This window comes from Geospiza fortis, unplaced genomic scaffold (assembly GCF_000277835.1).
Source record: "Geospiza fortis unplaced genomic scaffold, GeoFor_1.0 scaffold318, whole genome shotgun sequence".
Classification (NCBI taxonomy): domain Eukaryota; kingdom Metazoa; phylum Chordata; class Aves; order Passeriformes; family Thraupidae; genus Geospiza; species Geospiza fortis.
The window spans coordinates 2,835,344-2,851,795 of record NW_005054371.1 but is presented as its reverse complement, the minus strand read 5'-3'; the positions used below and the strand labels follow the sequence as shown (position 1 = coordinate 2,851,795).

At 36.0% G+C, this 16,452-nt stretch overlaps 2 protein-coding genes across 2 annotated transcripts in view; both read left to right on the top strand.

Moving 5' to 3' along the window:
- The window catches only part of XRN1 (5'-3' exoribonuclease 1), a 33,117-nt gene extending 21,825 nt beyond the window's left edge, over positions 1 to 11,292 (top strand). Inside the window, exons 30-44 of the mRNA XM_031060035.1 lie at positions 457 to 526; positions 1,568 to 1,793; positions 2,447 to 2,548; positions 3,198 to 3,293; positions 3,520 to 3,634; positions 4,155 to 4,219; positions 4,605 to 4,715; positions 5,063 to 5,188; positions 5,510 to 5,666; positions 5,969 to 6,144; positions 6,355 to 6,468; positions 6,549 to 6,666; positions 7,671 to 7,822; positions 8,024 to 9,962; positions 10,005 to 11,292. Coding sequence (XP_030915895.1) covers positions 457 to 526; positions 1,568 to 1,793; positions 2,447 to 2,548; positions 3,198 to 3,293; positions 3,520 to 3,634; positions 4,155 to 4,219; positions 4,605 to 4,715; positions 5,063 to 5,188; positions 5,510 to 5,666; positions 5,969 to 6,144; positions 6,355 to 6,468; positions 6,549 to 6,666; positions 7,671 to 7,822; positions 8,024 to 8,314 — 1,919 coding nt within the window. The 3' untranslated portion in view covers positions 8,315 to 9,962; positions 10,005 to 11,292. The remainder of the gene's footprint in view (positions 1 to 456; positions 527 to 1,567; positions 1,794 to 2,446; positions 2,549 to 3,197; positions 3,294 to 3,519; positions 3,635 to 4,154; positions 4,220 to 4,604; positions 4,716 to 5,062; positions 5,189 to 5,509; positions 5,667 to 5,968; positions 6,145 to 6,354; positions 6,469 to 6,548; positions 6,667 to 7,670; positions 7,823 to 8,023; positions 9,963 to 10,004) is intronic.
- A 3,181-nt stretch (positions 11,293 to 14,473) lies between these two features.
- Positions 14,474 to 16,452, top strand: part of GK5 (glycerol kinase 5) — a 24,177-nt gene continuing 22,198 nt past the window's right edge. Inside the window, exon 1 of the mRNA XM_031060034.1 lies at positions 14,474 to 14,485. Coding sequence (XP_030915894.1) covers positions 14,474 to 14,485 — 12 coding nt within the window. The remainder of the gene's footprint in view (positions 14,486 to 16,452) is intronic.

Below are 16,452 nucleotides of genomic sequence, written 5' to 3'. Positions count from 1 at the left end.
GACTAGAGTGCAGTTTTATAAAGAAATATTCTTTTCTCCGTAATTCTTAAATACTACTATAATTTTGAAGGTATATTAGTCTGTCATTATGCAAGAAGTTAATATTAAAGCTGTTAGTTTCTGACTGCCTGGATGTAGAAGTGGCTTGCATCTCTTTTCTGCCAGTTTCTGACAAATGTGACATAGAGCTATAAACTGCAGTTCTGTTAATGCACATGGGTAAGGTGTAATGCATGGTACATTACTCTTGAAACTGTATCTTAGAGGGCAGACATATGTGAGACCTTTTGAAGCATTTCCAAATTCCTGTTAGTGAAATTACTCAGAAATTATTTGGGAATCTGTTGTTGATTTTTGGTCTTTTCATTATTTATTGTATAACTAGTATAGATAGATATTTACATAATATAGATGGACATAACTGTATAGGATGATGTTGTACTTTGTTTTCTGTAGCTACTAGAGAAACAGATGTGCTCTTTGAAGTTTTGTTTGATGAAGAATTCCTTGGAGGCCTCACTATCAGGTTTGTGTGGCGGAGTTCTGGGTCAATTCATGCTATTGGCATAGATAGCATGGAATTGTTTGCTTTGGTTTGGTTGAGTATTTTTAATACCTCTTCTTGAAACTTTGTTTCTTGGCAGTGTTGGTCAGTTTTTATTTCTTTTGTGTTTTTTTATTGTCTTTGAGTAGTGATAATTTTTTGTGAAGCATGTTGTGGAAATGCTCTTTAGGCTGCTCTGGTGTATAAACTTCTGACTTGCAGAAAGCAAATATAGAACCAGCAGAATAAAGCACTAGATCCAGATGTCTTTCTAAATAAATATGTAGAAAATAGGTTCTAACCAGTATATATTAAACATGTAGATTAAAAGCCAGGCAGAAGGCATCTCTTCCTCTGAAGAAGGGACTCTGAACTCAATAGTTGATACTTAGACACTAAATTCCAACCATTAAAAACCTGAACTGTTTTTCAGGAGGTGGAGGTGCTTTTGTTTTTATAAGTGTAATAACTCTTCTGTACTTAAGTAAACACCTAAACTTCTAAGTGCTCAGATATACCCAGCAGGCTTCATTTTTACTGTTCTTACCTAAGGTTTTAATGATGGAAGTTAGAGGAAATTCTTCCCTCCTACCTGCAATTCAGCAATTATAGCCCTTGCATGTCCTGTAACACAGATAATACTCAGTGTTCAGAAATGCTGTTTAACTTCAATTTGTAATTCTGCTACTGAACCTGAAAGTTCAGTTTTCATTTCTGAAAAATAAAAGAATATTGTTTTCTGGTTCTTTTACAGAAATATTTACTACAGAACTGTGCTATAACAATTCACTCATCTTAAAAATTTCTTTAAGCTCAGCACTGAAAGGTACAATATAAACTGAGACTAGTGCTAATTACTGTTTGACAGCCAGAGGGCGAAGGGGAGCCATGGGTTTCAGGTTGTCTGCAATGCTACTAGATTTCAATATTGCATAGTTTTCAGCTTCTGTTGTTCAAACTTGAGTCATTGTCTTTTGGCAACAATTTAAGTGCATGAAACAACTGTGGAATTCTTTTTTCAAGGTGCTCACCTGCCAGAGGTTATCGCCTGCCCTCAAGTGCCTTAATTAACCTGTCTCATGGTAGTCGGTCAGAAATGGGAAATCAAAAGCTGATGGCCATAGTTAAACCTCAGCCAGCAGTGAATAACTACAACTCATATGCATCTGATCTGTCATCTGTATGCTCACAAAAAGTGCATCTGGGAGGCCTCAACCATTCTCCTCGTTCCCTTTTTGTTCCTACTCAAGTAAGACTTTTCTCGCATTTGTACAAAAATGTTTTTCCCTAGAATCTGAAATATTGACATGGTTATCTTCGTTGGTCCAAACTAAATTTAGTTTTTATGTCAATATATTAGAAGTAGAATAATTCTTATGCTGGAGAAATGAATTAATCTAATAATGAAAAGGACTAAAATTTCCGTATTGACAGTGGTTGTGCTCTGAGTAACTCCAGTTGCTTTTCTGAGAGACAGATACTTAGTTTGGAGCAGTGACATACTATTTGGTGTCAAATAGTGTGTTTGGACAGAGATGCAATTATTTCCTTAAAGCTTTGATCCAGTTTATGCTTCCTTACAGACTGTTTGTCCATGCATAGAAAGGGAAGACATGATTTCCCTATCAGTTTTGCTTCTCGGTTATAATTTACTTTGAAACTGCAATAAAGGAGGAAAAATTACAAGTTTTGAATTGAGTTTATTGGCGGTTTAATGACACTTCATCTTTTTAACAAGAGGCTTCTTTAAAGAAACCTTAATTAGTAACTTCATGTTGCTGTAGGTGTGTTTGAAAACAGTTATCTTATGTTTTTCAAGTCTGTACAAGAAAAAGTACTTTCCAAAAGAAAACGTAGGACAATGAAACACTTCTGATTTTTTTTTCTCTCTCAATGATTTAGCAACTGAATGGAAGACAGCATTACAATCTCAGGGCTGAAAATCAGGGCAACTCTAACTCACCCCAGAAAGGATCATTTCTGAGTGGCAATCAGAAAAATAAAGTGAGTGTTCAGATTAATTTAGTATCGGACCCAAATGTCTCTGTTTTGGCCCTCTGTTCAGGGTGGGTGCCATTTTCTCATGATTAATAAATTGCTTTGTTTTAGTACATCAGATGTTGTAGTTCAGATACAGACTGGAGCAGAAATGCTCTCAGTTCTTGAATGAATATAATACCCTGTGTTATCTTTGTTTAGGTATTAGATTTTTTAAGTGTTTTTTTGCATAGCTGGGCTTCAGTTCTGCAATAACACACCTGTAACGTAATGAAGTAATTGAGCCTTGCTGTCGAGGCCTTACAAAATAAACCATTGATAATACAATCTAAGAATACTCCCAGTATGAAAGCATGCTTTTAAAACCATTCTGAACTGTTACCTGAGTGTCATTATACTTAATCATCAAACTAACTTCATTTCACTTTAGTAGTGATTCTTGGTAAAAATTGTAACTGCAATCCACTACCACAGCTTGTTTCATAATTAATTACCTGGAACTTGTACTAGTGTCAGTATGAAAATATCTGTCATTTGAGGACTGTTAAACTTGAACCTTACAATTTCCAGAATGTCTTGGTATATACTTAGCTGTTCAAAAGTTGAATTTATCGCTGCTGAGTTTGTCTGGGGTCTTGTTTTTTTATTTTGTCAGGCACAGAGTAAGCAAGATGATGAATTCTGCAGCATATGGCAGTCGTTGCAGAGTTCTGGGAAGTCTCATCACATTCAACAAAACATGCATGAGAAGGTTTGTATAGAAACTTTAACAGATCTCTGCATTCAAAATATGAAGGTACTTAATTTCACACATTGGTTCATTGTATCAGAAAACTTCATGTTACAAATAAATCCTCTGGATGCAAGTGGTGTTACATGGAGTATGCATAGCTCTGGAAAGGGGTAATCATAGGGCACTACGATGTAAATAACAGATACCCAGTTTTCTGGCTAAGCTTTGATGTTTGAAACCCTAGGGTGCAGTTCTACCTCAGGAAATCAAGCTGGGAACTGGCCATCAGTTTTATAAGCCAGGCTTCAATGACGGCAGCTTTAAATGTCAACAAAGAAAACAGGAGCCTTATAAAAAATGTAAGTACTATTATTAGAAACTTTGTTTAGGGGAACTACTTGTTTTATCTGACCTTCATTGAAATGTCTGAAGAGTTTTTCGGTTTTTGTAGTTACTGACAGGAAATAATTCATTTTAGTTTTATAAACACTTCTTTGCACTTGTTATTGTCAAATAATGTCCCTGGTGTGTATATTAGATTGTTCCACACATAATCCCAAACCTTTTAGGTAAGTTGTTCCGTGTTCTGTTGACTTGCCACCCATCTAATATAAAAACCAAACAAAAAACCACACATGTCTTTGAAAATCTGCTTGTGATCATAGTTTTAGAATAGAAAATTAGATATATTATTGGATGTACTTTATTTTATCCTAGAAGAAAAGCATACACCAAATGACCTATGAAGTAAAAATTAAACATTTGATAAAACCATTCATATTAATGCAACTTTGTGTATTTGTATGGAGTTACTAATTGTTTTGAGTCTTGACTATTACTGTTTTTAAGAGCATTTCAAAATAATGCATTCTTTTGTAGTTAAAGAAGATTCCAAAACTACAAGAGGTGAAAGTCAACCACATAATAAAATGTCAAACCAACAGGTAATTTTGTCTGTACTGAGTCAATCTATTATTTTCATTTTACTCTTGATGTGATTTATCATGTTACAGATTTGTCTTTAACTGGCATCTTAGTTGATTCTTTTAGTCAGCAAATTTATTTTGGAGATCTTTTTTTCATTAGAGGTTTATAGACAGAATATGAGAGAAAGAGCATAAAATGTATGATGATACCAAACAACCTTACTATTCCTTTTAGATTCTAAAAGCTATGCTGTAATGGGAAAACACAAATGCTAGGTGTTCAATGAGCTGAAATCCTCTAAGAATATTAGCTTGTGAAAGCTCTTTGCAGATGCATTTCTAATATGATTGTGTTATAATGATTAATAGAGTATTCAGTAATAATGGCTGCAGTTTATTTCAGAATTTTGCAGGTGTGAATAAGTACAATGTCAAACTTTTGAAGAGGAATGGAAGTCCCAACACGCCTTTAATTCAGAAGGCTGCAGTTGATGGTCCCTGCACAGGTGGAAAGGTAGGATCTAAGGAGTTGACTGTCTTGTGCTCTTTGAGTAACTTCAGTTTCCAGTCCATTTTGTTCCAATTGTTCCTGGTTACTTGTGTGCAAATTCATGTTTAAAAAATACAACAAACCTGTGTAACTTTAATTGTTCTTTAAATCAATTCTATCAGTTTTAATATGCAGAACTTGATACAGTCTCTAGATATCTGTTCACACTCTGAACATAACTGTCACCTGCCCAACCTAAGAGAGGAAAAATCTGAATGAGAATAAAATGAACCTCAAATTGATACCCCTTCCTCTTGCATCTGCTTGTAAATACAGTTAGTTGATGTACCTTTTTTCTTCTTTAATTTAAGAAGGACAATGAACTGGAAAGGCTTCTAGCTTCTTTGAAAATTCCCAAAGAAAATGAAGTGCAGACTTATTCCAAGGAAGCAAGAGCTACAAACGAGGAACATCTGTCACCACAGTCATTTGCTATGGTCTGTATACTGCAGGAATCATTACATTGCAGTTTAGCATCTGCTGTCTTAGCATCAGTGCTTCTATTTAAAGAACCTCCATGAAACCTCACACTGCTTTTTAAAATGCATTAATGATTTTTAATTAGCTATTCTCAAAGAAAATTAGCGAGCACCTTTGTTTATGCTAAGATGCTGTTACCTTTGCTTTGATAAAATATAAGTGGTTGAAAAATATAAAGTCAGATTCTGTTGCGAATTATGATAATCAGTGTTAAGGTCTTGTTAACCATGTTGTCTGGATGCCAGCATGTTCCTGAGTGGTTTATTTTATTTTTAAAGAAAGGAACACAGATGCTGAAAGAGATTTTAAAGATAGATGGCTCAGATCTGCAAACAAAGAATGAAGTGAAATCACAAGTTAATGATGTTCCTGCTCCCTCCAGTAGACATGATTGCCATGGAGCTACTGTGCAATACAGACCAACCAAAAAAATGGGTATGTGTAACCATCAGCTCAAGAGCTTCACCTTGTAGTGACATTTGAGACCACAGTTTCAGCAGGGTACTGTTTATCAAAATACAGTAATAAAATTTCCATCTTTTTTTAGTTCTGCTTCTGTATTTGGATCTAAATCTGTCTTCAACTATAGTCTCTTTGTTTTTGTTAAACAATATGAAAACACCAGGGAAAAATCAAATAAGCCTTTTTTTTTTTTTTTGCTAATAATCAAGTTGCCATCCTTTTAGTGAAGGAAATAATTGTAATACAGCTTTTTTCTTTTTTTCCCTTTTTGTCAGCTGCTTATATGAACAAGCATAGCCCTGGAGGGCCCCAGAACACACCAGCAATAGAAACTGGAGGTCACCCTTTCCCTTGTCCACAGCCTGCACTGTCTACTGTTTCTGAGCTTTCTCGTATTTGTTCTCTTCTTGGAATGTCACAACCAGATTTCTCTTTCCTAAAAACACCACAGGTAAAATGTTTTTTCTGCAAAAGTACAAATTCTCAGTTTTCTATCAACTGTTCTATATTAGATGTTTGGACTGACCACTGAAATCCATCTGAAAATAAACCTTAGCTCCCTTTGTTGCCTTTTTTTAAAACAAACAAACAAATCTCTATTTCTGTCTCACAGTTTGTCAGCAATACAAGTTGCCTCAAAAATCTTCTCTCTTTTTTCTAGACCATGACAGTTTGCCACATAAAGCTGTCCAATGGTTTGTTGGTTCATGGCCCGCAGTGTCATTCCGAGGCTGAAGCAAAGGAGAAAGCTGCGCTTTTTGCTTTACAGCGCTTGGTGAGGATGGGAAAAATCTCTCCAAATCTTTGTCTATGTGCACTTCATCTGTTGGTAAACCTCTGTTTCCTTCATCCTAGGGTTCTATAGGAGTAAACTTTGCTTCGCCTCAACCTCCAGCAGTGTTTCCAAATTACCAACCACTAGGAGTTCCTGTACCACCTGGATCAATTCCTCCAGTATTTGCACAGCCCCCTGGTAGGTGTTTGACCAGTACACATTTCAAGTAATATCACTATATCCTCTAATTATGGTGCTTCTTTATGTGAAAATGCATGCTCTCCAGAAAGCCCCATTTTCTGGTCTTCATGTGTACTTGTATGTCTGAACAGTTTTGAAAACAGTTCGTGATCCTCTTTGCATCAATGTGCAGACTAATTCAGTATGAACACCTCTGTTAATGATTTCTTTTCCTCAAGAATGTATTGATCTATTCAGTCTTAGGTGCTTTTTCCATTTTTTCCCCCTTCAAAACAACAGTAATTACTTGAAAGCAGGTAGTCCCAGTCCAGAATTTGTAAGAAATAGCCTCCTTGATTTTTTACGTGGATATTCCCCCTATGCCATATAGTTAATGTTTCTCCATGCAATACTGTTTTTATCCATCTATTACCAACTTTTACTGAAGTGCTACATCACACTTGTACAGTGCCAAACATGAGCATGGTAAGTAACTGCCCAAAAACTGCTACAAGTCCTGCTGCTGTTGTTTTGTATTCTGGCTCCCAGTTGGTTTGTATTTTACTGAGGTTCCCATCACAGCTAGGAATTAATGAATCAGCACTGCTGTAGCATCCTAGAAACTCATACAGCAACTGCTACATCTCTTTTCCATGGGCTTTGTCTGTTGTTGCTGTGTTCCAAAACGATGGCCTAAACTTGCAGCTTTCTGCTAATACAGTTGGCTCAGCTGTGGATGTGGAGATCCCACATTATGTGCACTCTGCAATGCAGATACCATGACTTTAGTGCTCCTAATGGTGTTCTCATCTAGGTGTAGTTCTGTTTGTTTGGGGGCTTTTGATAATAAATAAAATAATATATAGCTATTTTGAAGTAAATATAAAGCATATGAGGCTTTGCTGGAAAGATAAACATGCAGACAGCTGTAGTTGGAGTAGTCCTGGGCTCTTGGCAAGTTTGGGTTTTTTTGTTTGTTTGTTTTTTGAGGAAAGAGAGCTAAAAGTTTCTTATTTTCATAGCTAATATGATGCCTCCATCGTCTCACATGTTTGGTCCAGTGTCCTGGAGTACTCCAGTGCCTAAGCATTATTATCCTGGCACCTACCCAGGAAATGTGTCTCTTGCAGGAACTATACCAGTTGGTTCTCACAACCAGTTTATACCTCTGCAGGTAAGAGCAGCAGTTTTGTCTTAATGTTGTATTTTTGTAAAAAAATGTGACTACAAGATTAATACAACAACACCCCCATTGTGAAGTAGTATTTAGTATTACAAAATGATTGTTAAGATATGTATGCATGTTTTCTGGAAGTGGAATATTTGCAGTTTTTTGAGAATGCATTCTGTTAAATAATATTTATTTAATTTAAAGGTAACTAAAAAAAGGGCTGCTAGCAAGAAAAACTTTGAACTCAAGGAGTTTCAGAGTTCCCCTCAAGCTGCACCACTAAAGAATGAACAGCCAATGTCTTCTGACCACATTCAGCAAGATAGTTCTTCAGCTCCTTTAAAATCTCCTCAAGCTGCTCAGTCCACTGTTTCATTTCAAGACAATGTGGCTACTCCAAGTGTTCCTCATAACAAATCAACACCAAACACTTCCAGCAAGCGAAAGCCAAGAAAACTGGCTGTCAATTTTGGCGCACCAAAATCTTCAGAATAAATCTGGTAGCTAGGTGTATTTTATCTTTAATTCTTTCCCCACTGTTATGTTCTATCATTTAAAAAAATCAGAAATCTCTATTAAAAAGACCAGCCACTTTAATTGTAATATAGAAGGAAATGCATTTTATTTGCTATGGTTTTCAGGTTGTCATTAAAACCATAAAAATTATGTTAAAAAATTGTTTTATTTTCACCTAAATTAGCAAAAGCCAGGAAATCCTGAGTTAGGGTTGCCATGCAATCCTTTGTGCCTAGGTTTCTAAACAGTGGCTTACAGACAATATCGGGTAAGCAGCAATAACAGTGGCAACCTTAACTCAGGTTGGATGTGCTTTTTGGGAGGGATGTGGAACAGTAATAAGTTGGGCATCTAACAGTGTTTAGCATTACCTTTTGTACTCTAGCTTGATTTTAAATAGTGTAATAAGACAGAAAGTAAAAATTATTTAAATGCAGTTTTTATATTGGCACTCCAGGTCCTTCTGAGTTGAATCAGTGTAACTAAAAGCTGACTTGACTACAAAGAAACTGCAAAATCCACTCTAAGTAGGAACTGCTGGATTTTGTACTAGAGGGCAACAGCTTTACAGCTTTCAGAACATAGGTGTTATTGTGTGTCTGGTATTGGAGTGGCAAAACTGGTTGCTCTTGCACAATCTGTTCCAGAAGATGAATTTATAGGATGTATTGAATAAAAAAAAATATATTTGTAAAGTAGAGATCCCTTTGGTAAAGTACATTTAACTTTTTTTTAATCCACCAATTTACTTGTTTTCTGATGATAAAATAACAAAGTTATCTAATACAGATGTGCATGGCCTCCTAAATGCTTGTGATAGCCTGATTTTTCTTCTAAACTATAAAAATGGCCAGACAAAAAGACAACCCATTTTGCTGGATGGCTGTCAAAGTTATGTTTACTTAGAGCCCATTTCTTCCTCTAATAGTCTGTGCCCTGAACTCTTCTCTATAGTAGGTTATTTTTTGTTACTAATGACTTTTAATATTTATTTTTTTTAGTTTTGTGAGAGAATTTCTGTGTTGCAAAATTAAATTATCAGGAAGTGTTGCTATTGGTTCCATAAGAATATTCAGACAAAAAGCTGGCTTGAATTTTTGGACAGAACTATGGGATTTTTTGTTCAGATAGGAAAAAAGAGGGCTCAGAGGTCCTTGTATTCTTTTTAACCCACATGTACCAATCTTATGGACATTAATATAAAATCTTCAGTCTAAGATTTGAAACCTCTGTTGGTGCTGCTTACTGGCATAGATTAAATTTCATTTTTCATCTGTTCTAGAAAAAGGAGTATTTTTTCTCTAAGGCCCAGGAACCAGAAATAAAGCAAACTTGAGTGATTTATTTTGTTGCTTCTCAACAGGTTTCATTCTGGGTCTGCAAGTCTGTAGATTTTCTTTCATTTTTTTGCCTCCATTTCTTGGTGTAGTATGATGTTTCACATTATTACTGTGTTACAGTGTTCTTTAATTTTAATTTCTCCAAAACAGTTGTTGGCTCAGCAGTATTTGTAGAATAGCAGCAAGCCCTATAAAAAGGATCACAGAGGTAAAAACAAGATTAAGAAATTTTATTTTACTTAGTATCACAAAACTTGTGGAATAGTCTACATATAGAATGAGATCACATTGATTTTGTTGTTTTTATAGTCATCTAAGAATGAGATCACATTGATTTTGTTGTTGTCTTTATAGTCATCTCGTCTCAAGAGGTTCAAAGCCATATTCTGTGAAGGGAAAGCTGTCTTTTTTGGCTTTTTTTTTCCTCATTAGCAACGTGAGACTGATATGACGCTGCCATGCCAATATTTTACAAGTGGTTATGTGACATTTAATTGGTCCACTGTATCTATCTGAATGATCTGATCATAAGAGAAAATACGTATTTGAAAATTTCCGCGACAGAGATGAGGCTGTGTTGGACTCTGCATCCCAGAATTTTGATATGTCTGTACAGCCAATTTTTGAGAAACAAAGTTATGGAGGATGATATACTCTTATGTACCAGTGAACACAGCAATTTTTATTAATTATTCTACTTCAGACTAAGATTTCTGCTCCCTCTTCAAGTGGAATTGCTATATGTAGTATATTTAGATGGTTAAACCCGTTATTCTGTAACTGCTGCATATTGTATTAGTCCCTGATTTTTAGTTTTTCTAGTCTATGAAAGTGACTGCCTGGTGCCCAGTTAATTACAGTTTTACATGTCCTGGTAGATGTGACATCTGCATTGATCATTGCCATGTCCCCTTTAATTTCATTATTACATTTTAACAGGGTCATAATGTTTAGCTCATACAGATATAAATTTAGGCATTTCTTTTTCTCATAGATATAAAGTATTTTCTAAGCACTGGAGTTTTTCATTAGATCTTATACAGAGCAGTATTTTACTAAAAATCCAAAAGGGAAGACTTTTATGTGCGCATTTTTGTAGTTTCTGATTTTTTTAAAATAACTTTTCATTGTTTATCTGCCAAGTGAAATGTTTTAAATTTGCATATGAATGGATACAGAATGTATTTTTTGTGCTGTTTAGTGTTAAGTGTGCATTTGCAGATTTTTAGCATGTAGTTGCACAAAGACTGTGCAAAGATATTTTGGAATATGAATATATGCTACACTGAAGGAAAAACATTCATAAAACTTAAATGCTATATAGAACTCTAATGCAATAGAGTAATTTTATAAACTGTCTGTGTCTGCTTGGATTAAATATTGAAACAACAAACATTACCTATTTTCACTGTTTTATTTCCAAATACTACATGGGAACTTGTGTATGCTCCAACCCAGAAGTTTACAATATGAATCAAATCTCTTCTGTGATCTCAGAAGTAGGACCTGCCCTCCTGACTGTTTCTTGATGGCTTTCAACTGTAACTGTGATCAAAATACAAAGTTTTTTTTTCAAAAGGCTGTTGGTCACCTTGCAATTAAAAGCATTTAACAGGATACTGATCTTCCAAAAATTTTTTGGCCTTGTCACCAATTAGATTGAAAAAAACCCAACCCCATAGAAAAGTCTTTTTTTTTCCAGTAAGCTCAGTCCTAGTGATTGTTAACAAGGTGGAGAACCAGCTGGTGGCTGAGAAGCAGAATGTCTGTTCATTTTAGTGTGAATTAGCTTGTTTAAAGCAACCAGCATAAAGATTGGAGTACACCCTTAGCATGACCAGCTGCTGCAACTTTATGTAAGTGTGTATGCAACTTGGTGTTTCTGTACAGAACAAGTCTGCTTGGTGTAAACACTCAGGTCATATTGCTCAACTTAAAGACACCAAGATAAAATCTTACATTTCATAAACTGTCTTCAAATGATTAGTCAATGAAGTCTTAACTGCTGTTATCCTGTATGGTGAGTTCTGCCATCTCAATATATAGCACTAAAGAAAATCCAAGCAACTTAAATGAAGGGATAACTTGAAAATATTATCAGTTATTGCAGAGTAAATCTTGCATGGATGCTCCCATTCAAAAATTGCAGGACTTTTGTTCAATTTAATTGAGTTGATCTGAACTACTATATAGATGACCCCTGAGGGTGAGGAATCTCAAAGAAGTAGTTGGTACTTACAATAAGGATGTTTTTAATTCTATTTGCAATGTGATCTCCTTATGTATTCCATAATCAGCCTTCCTTACTACTGAGAGATAGTTATGTTCTTCTCTTTCTGTATCTGGAAAGGGGACACAGTGACATCAAGGGCATAAGGGCAGTCTGAATACACACTCTTGGCCAAAAGAATTCAAATTCAGGTGCATGAGGACCTTTGAATATTGAGACTGTAACTGATAAATGTTTTGAAGAATCTGATATCATGAGGTAAGTGGCTGTTCTTTATTAAAAGAATCCATGGTTCCAACAACAGTTCCTTATTGCTGTCAATTTTTAAGTGGATGTTTACTCTTATTTTTCTATAATTTACAAATTTCCTGGTTTATTTCTGCTTTGAAATACATTACAAATCAAAGGAATGGTCACAATGCCATCAAGTGCATATAGTAAACCTGGTTTCTGTTATTTGAAAGTACAGAAAAAACATTTTTCATTAAAACTTTTTTTTTCTGGTAAAACTTGGTCAATAAAACATCAGTGCATTGGCAGTGATTTATGAAAGTTGATAATCACACTTAGTCCTGTATTTTTTCTAATTGCAGTTATTTTTAATGGCTGGGTCTTACTGAAACAATAGTTCTTAAGTGCTTTTTTATCCCTTTAACTTCTCGTATATCCATTCTCTCGTTCTGATTAAGCTTCATTGATGGCTATTTTTCTGTCTTTTTAATATTTTTTCGTTAATTTTTAGACTTGAAATAAATGTTCTTTTAAAGAGCTATTCAGCCCTGAATTTTCTAGTTACACAGGACCATCATATGTATGTACATACACATACACACACACACACACACATATATATATACAGGAACTCAATCACTCATTTTCTTAAAATTATTCATAGTTATGTCATTTTCAGTCCACACAATAATTCTTTAAGAGACATCCTGAGATGATGGACACTATCTTGTTAATACACATTGCTCTTCTCCAAATGCAGATATTCCTTGGGCTGAGTAAAAATAATGGGCAAATAATGAAACATTAACAGAGTAAGTACACCAGTTTTCACTTCGCTTGCTTTGGTAGATAAATTCTTGGCTTACAACTTAATTGTCCTAAAGTCCACCTCATTTCCTGTCAGAGTTTACTTGTGTTGCAGAGCTGGCAGAAAGGAAGGACCGCTTGTGCCTGAGGCACAGTGCAAATCCTCATGCATGTGGGCACAGATTTGATGTGCAATCTCTAGTGATAATCCTGGATTAACCAGTCTCTTATTACTTGCTCCCTCTGGGTCATGCCAAACTGTGTTGCCACATTATGAACCTTATCAAGGAATTAATCTGATTGGCACTCTCCTGTGTGTTATTTTTCATAATAGTTCATCATGGAGCCCCAAGAACAGGGTTGGTACAGTTTGTAGTGTGAGGGTGGGATGATTTAGCAAGAATGGAACTCCTTAAGAAACATCCCATGACTACCTAAAGCTCAAATGACCCACAAATCTAACATTATTCATCAAGTGATGTCATTCCATGTGGTTCTGTCTGTTGACTTCGAGAAGAGTGGTAACTGAGGTACTGATGATTCTGTTGACTTCGAGAAGAGTGGTAACTTCTGCAGGAGTACAGGAGGTACTGATGAGAAAGGGTCATATGGTAAATTATTGCAACAACATTTGCATAAAAATCATCATTTTTATTTTGGTCCATCTGTTAAGTTTTTAGGTGAGTCTTAATGAATGATGGATGTGGGCTGCACCAGCCAATGGAGCAACAGAAATTAGTGGGCTCTTTCTTGTTTATATGCAAACTGACAAAGGGCCCCATGTCAGTGCTTTCATAATATCAAAACTTGTTAAAAAGATAGAGCTAAGTAAGTGGGTAAAATGGTAACTCACAGTTTGAGGAGGCAGTAGGAAGACAGATGCACCCTGACCAAAAACACAGCTGAGGAAGAGAAGATAAAACCCCCATGCATTACAAATTTTGGCTCTTGCTCTATAAGATTTCGGTATCTGGAATTCTGTTAGCAGTGCCACTGGCAAGTTTGATTCATACTGGAAGCCTTAGGTGAATGAAGATGCTCCAACACAACAGAAATGCACCTGAAAATACTTTATAAAAAACCCCAAAACTAGTTAACTATTCAAAATACAGTTCATTTGTAAATTTTATTTAATAATCTGGTACTAGAAAATATCAAGACAGTGTCAGGATCATGTTTTCTTTCTGGGAGTCTGTGGCAGTTCCATCTCAAGGTCTCTTGCATCATCCTATAAAGTCTATCTATTGCTGACTGAAACATGCCAAGTGTGATGACATTGCTTGTAAATATTCAATTATATTCAGTATAAATCATGGTAGGGGTTTTGCTGTCCTTCCTAGCAGTGTAGGATCTTCTTGACCCTGATGTTCTGCCATTTGATTGGTTTTACTGAATAACTCTTTCCTTTGCTACAGCATTATAGAGGTCCCAGGTTTGGTTTGATAACCCAGTAAAAAATAAGACCAGCCACACTTTCCAGAGAGCAAAGCAGCTGAGGATTTCAGCAGAGAAGAAGCAGAAGAATGGGACATGGCTGCTGAGGTACTTGGTACGTGACCCCAGGTGTGCCAGCTCCCTCTCTGAGCAGTGGCACCCACCTGCCCTCTCCCAAACAGGAGGGCTCGGATGCTGGTAGGGGTTATGCAGGCTTGTTACCAGGAAAGCGTCCATACATTTTCACTTCAAATTGAATGTTTCTTGCCTGTGCTAAAATGAACTTGGGGCTTTTGTGCATATTGACAATAAGATTTTTCTCTTAGGGTGACAGAGGTTTTGTATAGACAAAGAGTGCCTGTGTGGGAATGAGATTATTTATGATAGACCAATATACACTTAACAACAGATAAGTCATGTACGGACACGCTCTGCACATATCAAAGCACATTGTGTCTTTTATTGCATTACTTTTGTGACATTACAAACAGAACAATAATAAGAAATTTTTATTTCATAAGCCTCTCATAAATTAAGCAATTTTAATACATTCTCTCTATGACTAAGATTATGTATGCATTGATACTTTGCAAGTTGATTCAGGTTATCTTTTTCCACACATCTGAGTTCTTTGTTAACATATTAAACAGAATTTAAGATCTGCTGGAAGAAATCGAGTTTACATGGCCACTTCCATGCAATCAAAAGGGTATGTGTTTGTTACATTAGGAACTTGTGAAAGGAAAAAGTAACCTGCATCCATTTTCTTTTTGAAGTTTTGCTTAATCTTGCAGTGAGGAAAGCCCTGCTTGTATTGATACTGTGAAAACACAAAGGATATCTAGATGCCTTTTTTTTCTTAAAGCTTCTTAATTTTTGAATGTTTGGAGAGGTTTTAGCCTTTTATACCAGTTACACATGTTGAATCTTATTGAGGGAGCTTTCATCAGAAGTTTTAAGTAATTATTATGTTGTTAGTTTTGATAAATTAGTTTGAAGGAAAGTACTCTTCATCAGAATCTGAAGTACTTGGTACCTCTCTGACATACATCTATTAGCTGTATGTCAAGAGAGTCAAAGAGAATAAAAAGTCAAAGAGATTATGATTTTGTAATGTGTTGTTCCTTAGGGAGGAGAGATAAAAAAAGTTGTTTCTTGGCTTTCTCTTTCATGTGTCTTCACTTCCTCGTGATCTGCACCTTTGTCCCAGTGACCTCTGCGACTGCCCATGTGAGGTGAGAAGCCTCTTCTTACTGTGGCTTTCACTGTCAGTAGTATTCCTGGTTTAAAGATCCAGTAATGCCAGACTAATCACACATAGTACTGTTCATACTGCAGCTTTTTTCTAAGAGGGGCCAAACCAGAAGTGCAAGGGACAAATACTTTCAATATATTTGTTTTGGTTTTTCTTTTGCTTTTTCTGCTCTAATTAAATGAGTTTAAACTAATTTACTAGCTCTTCTGATTACATTTGAGTTAAAACGAAATTATACTGGTACTGGTTGAGTTGAGCATTCTGAATTTTATTGGTTTACTGTTAATATTTCTGGTTGTTTCTGTTTGAAAATTACCCACCTAAATTTAAAAAAAAATTTTTAATTATTTTTAATAATTTAAAAACTACCCATCAAGGGCAATATGGGAACATTTCTGTAACTAATTCTGTTTCAGCAGTAATTTAGATGTCGTTGCCTCTGTAAAGCAAACTGATGGCACCAGTGAATTGCTGCAGCTCATGACTTTGTGTAACTGTGTGTAATTTGTTCGTTGATACTCAGTGCCTGCAGTGACAAATCCCAGGAGAAAACATATCTCGCTTAGCGTAAGAACTTGGGGTCAGGCACTGATCACGGGGGTCAGCATCGCACCGTGGGCATCTCTCCCCGCGGCGCTCGGGGCTGAATTCAGCCTTTTGGAAAAGCCCGTAACACTCGGTGTTTAACTAAAAGCCTTTTCTACGTGCATGTGGTAGATTTATGTAGAGACTGCACCGACCAAACGCGAGACTTCGCTTTCCTGTTCTTGCTGTGTCTGTGGGATCCCGGGGCCGAGGCCTGCCCCCCCCGCCCGGTGAG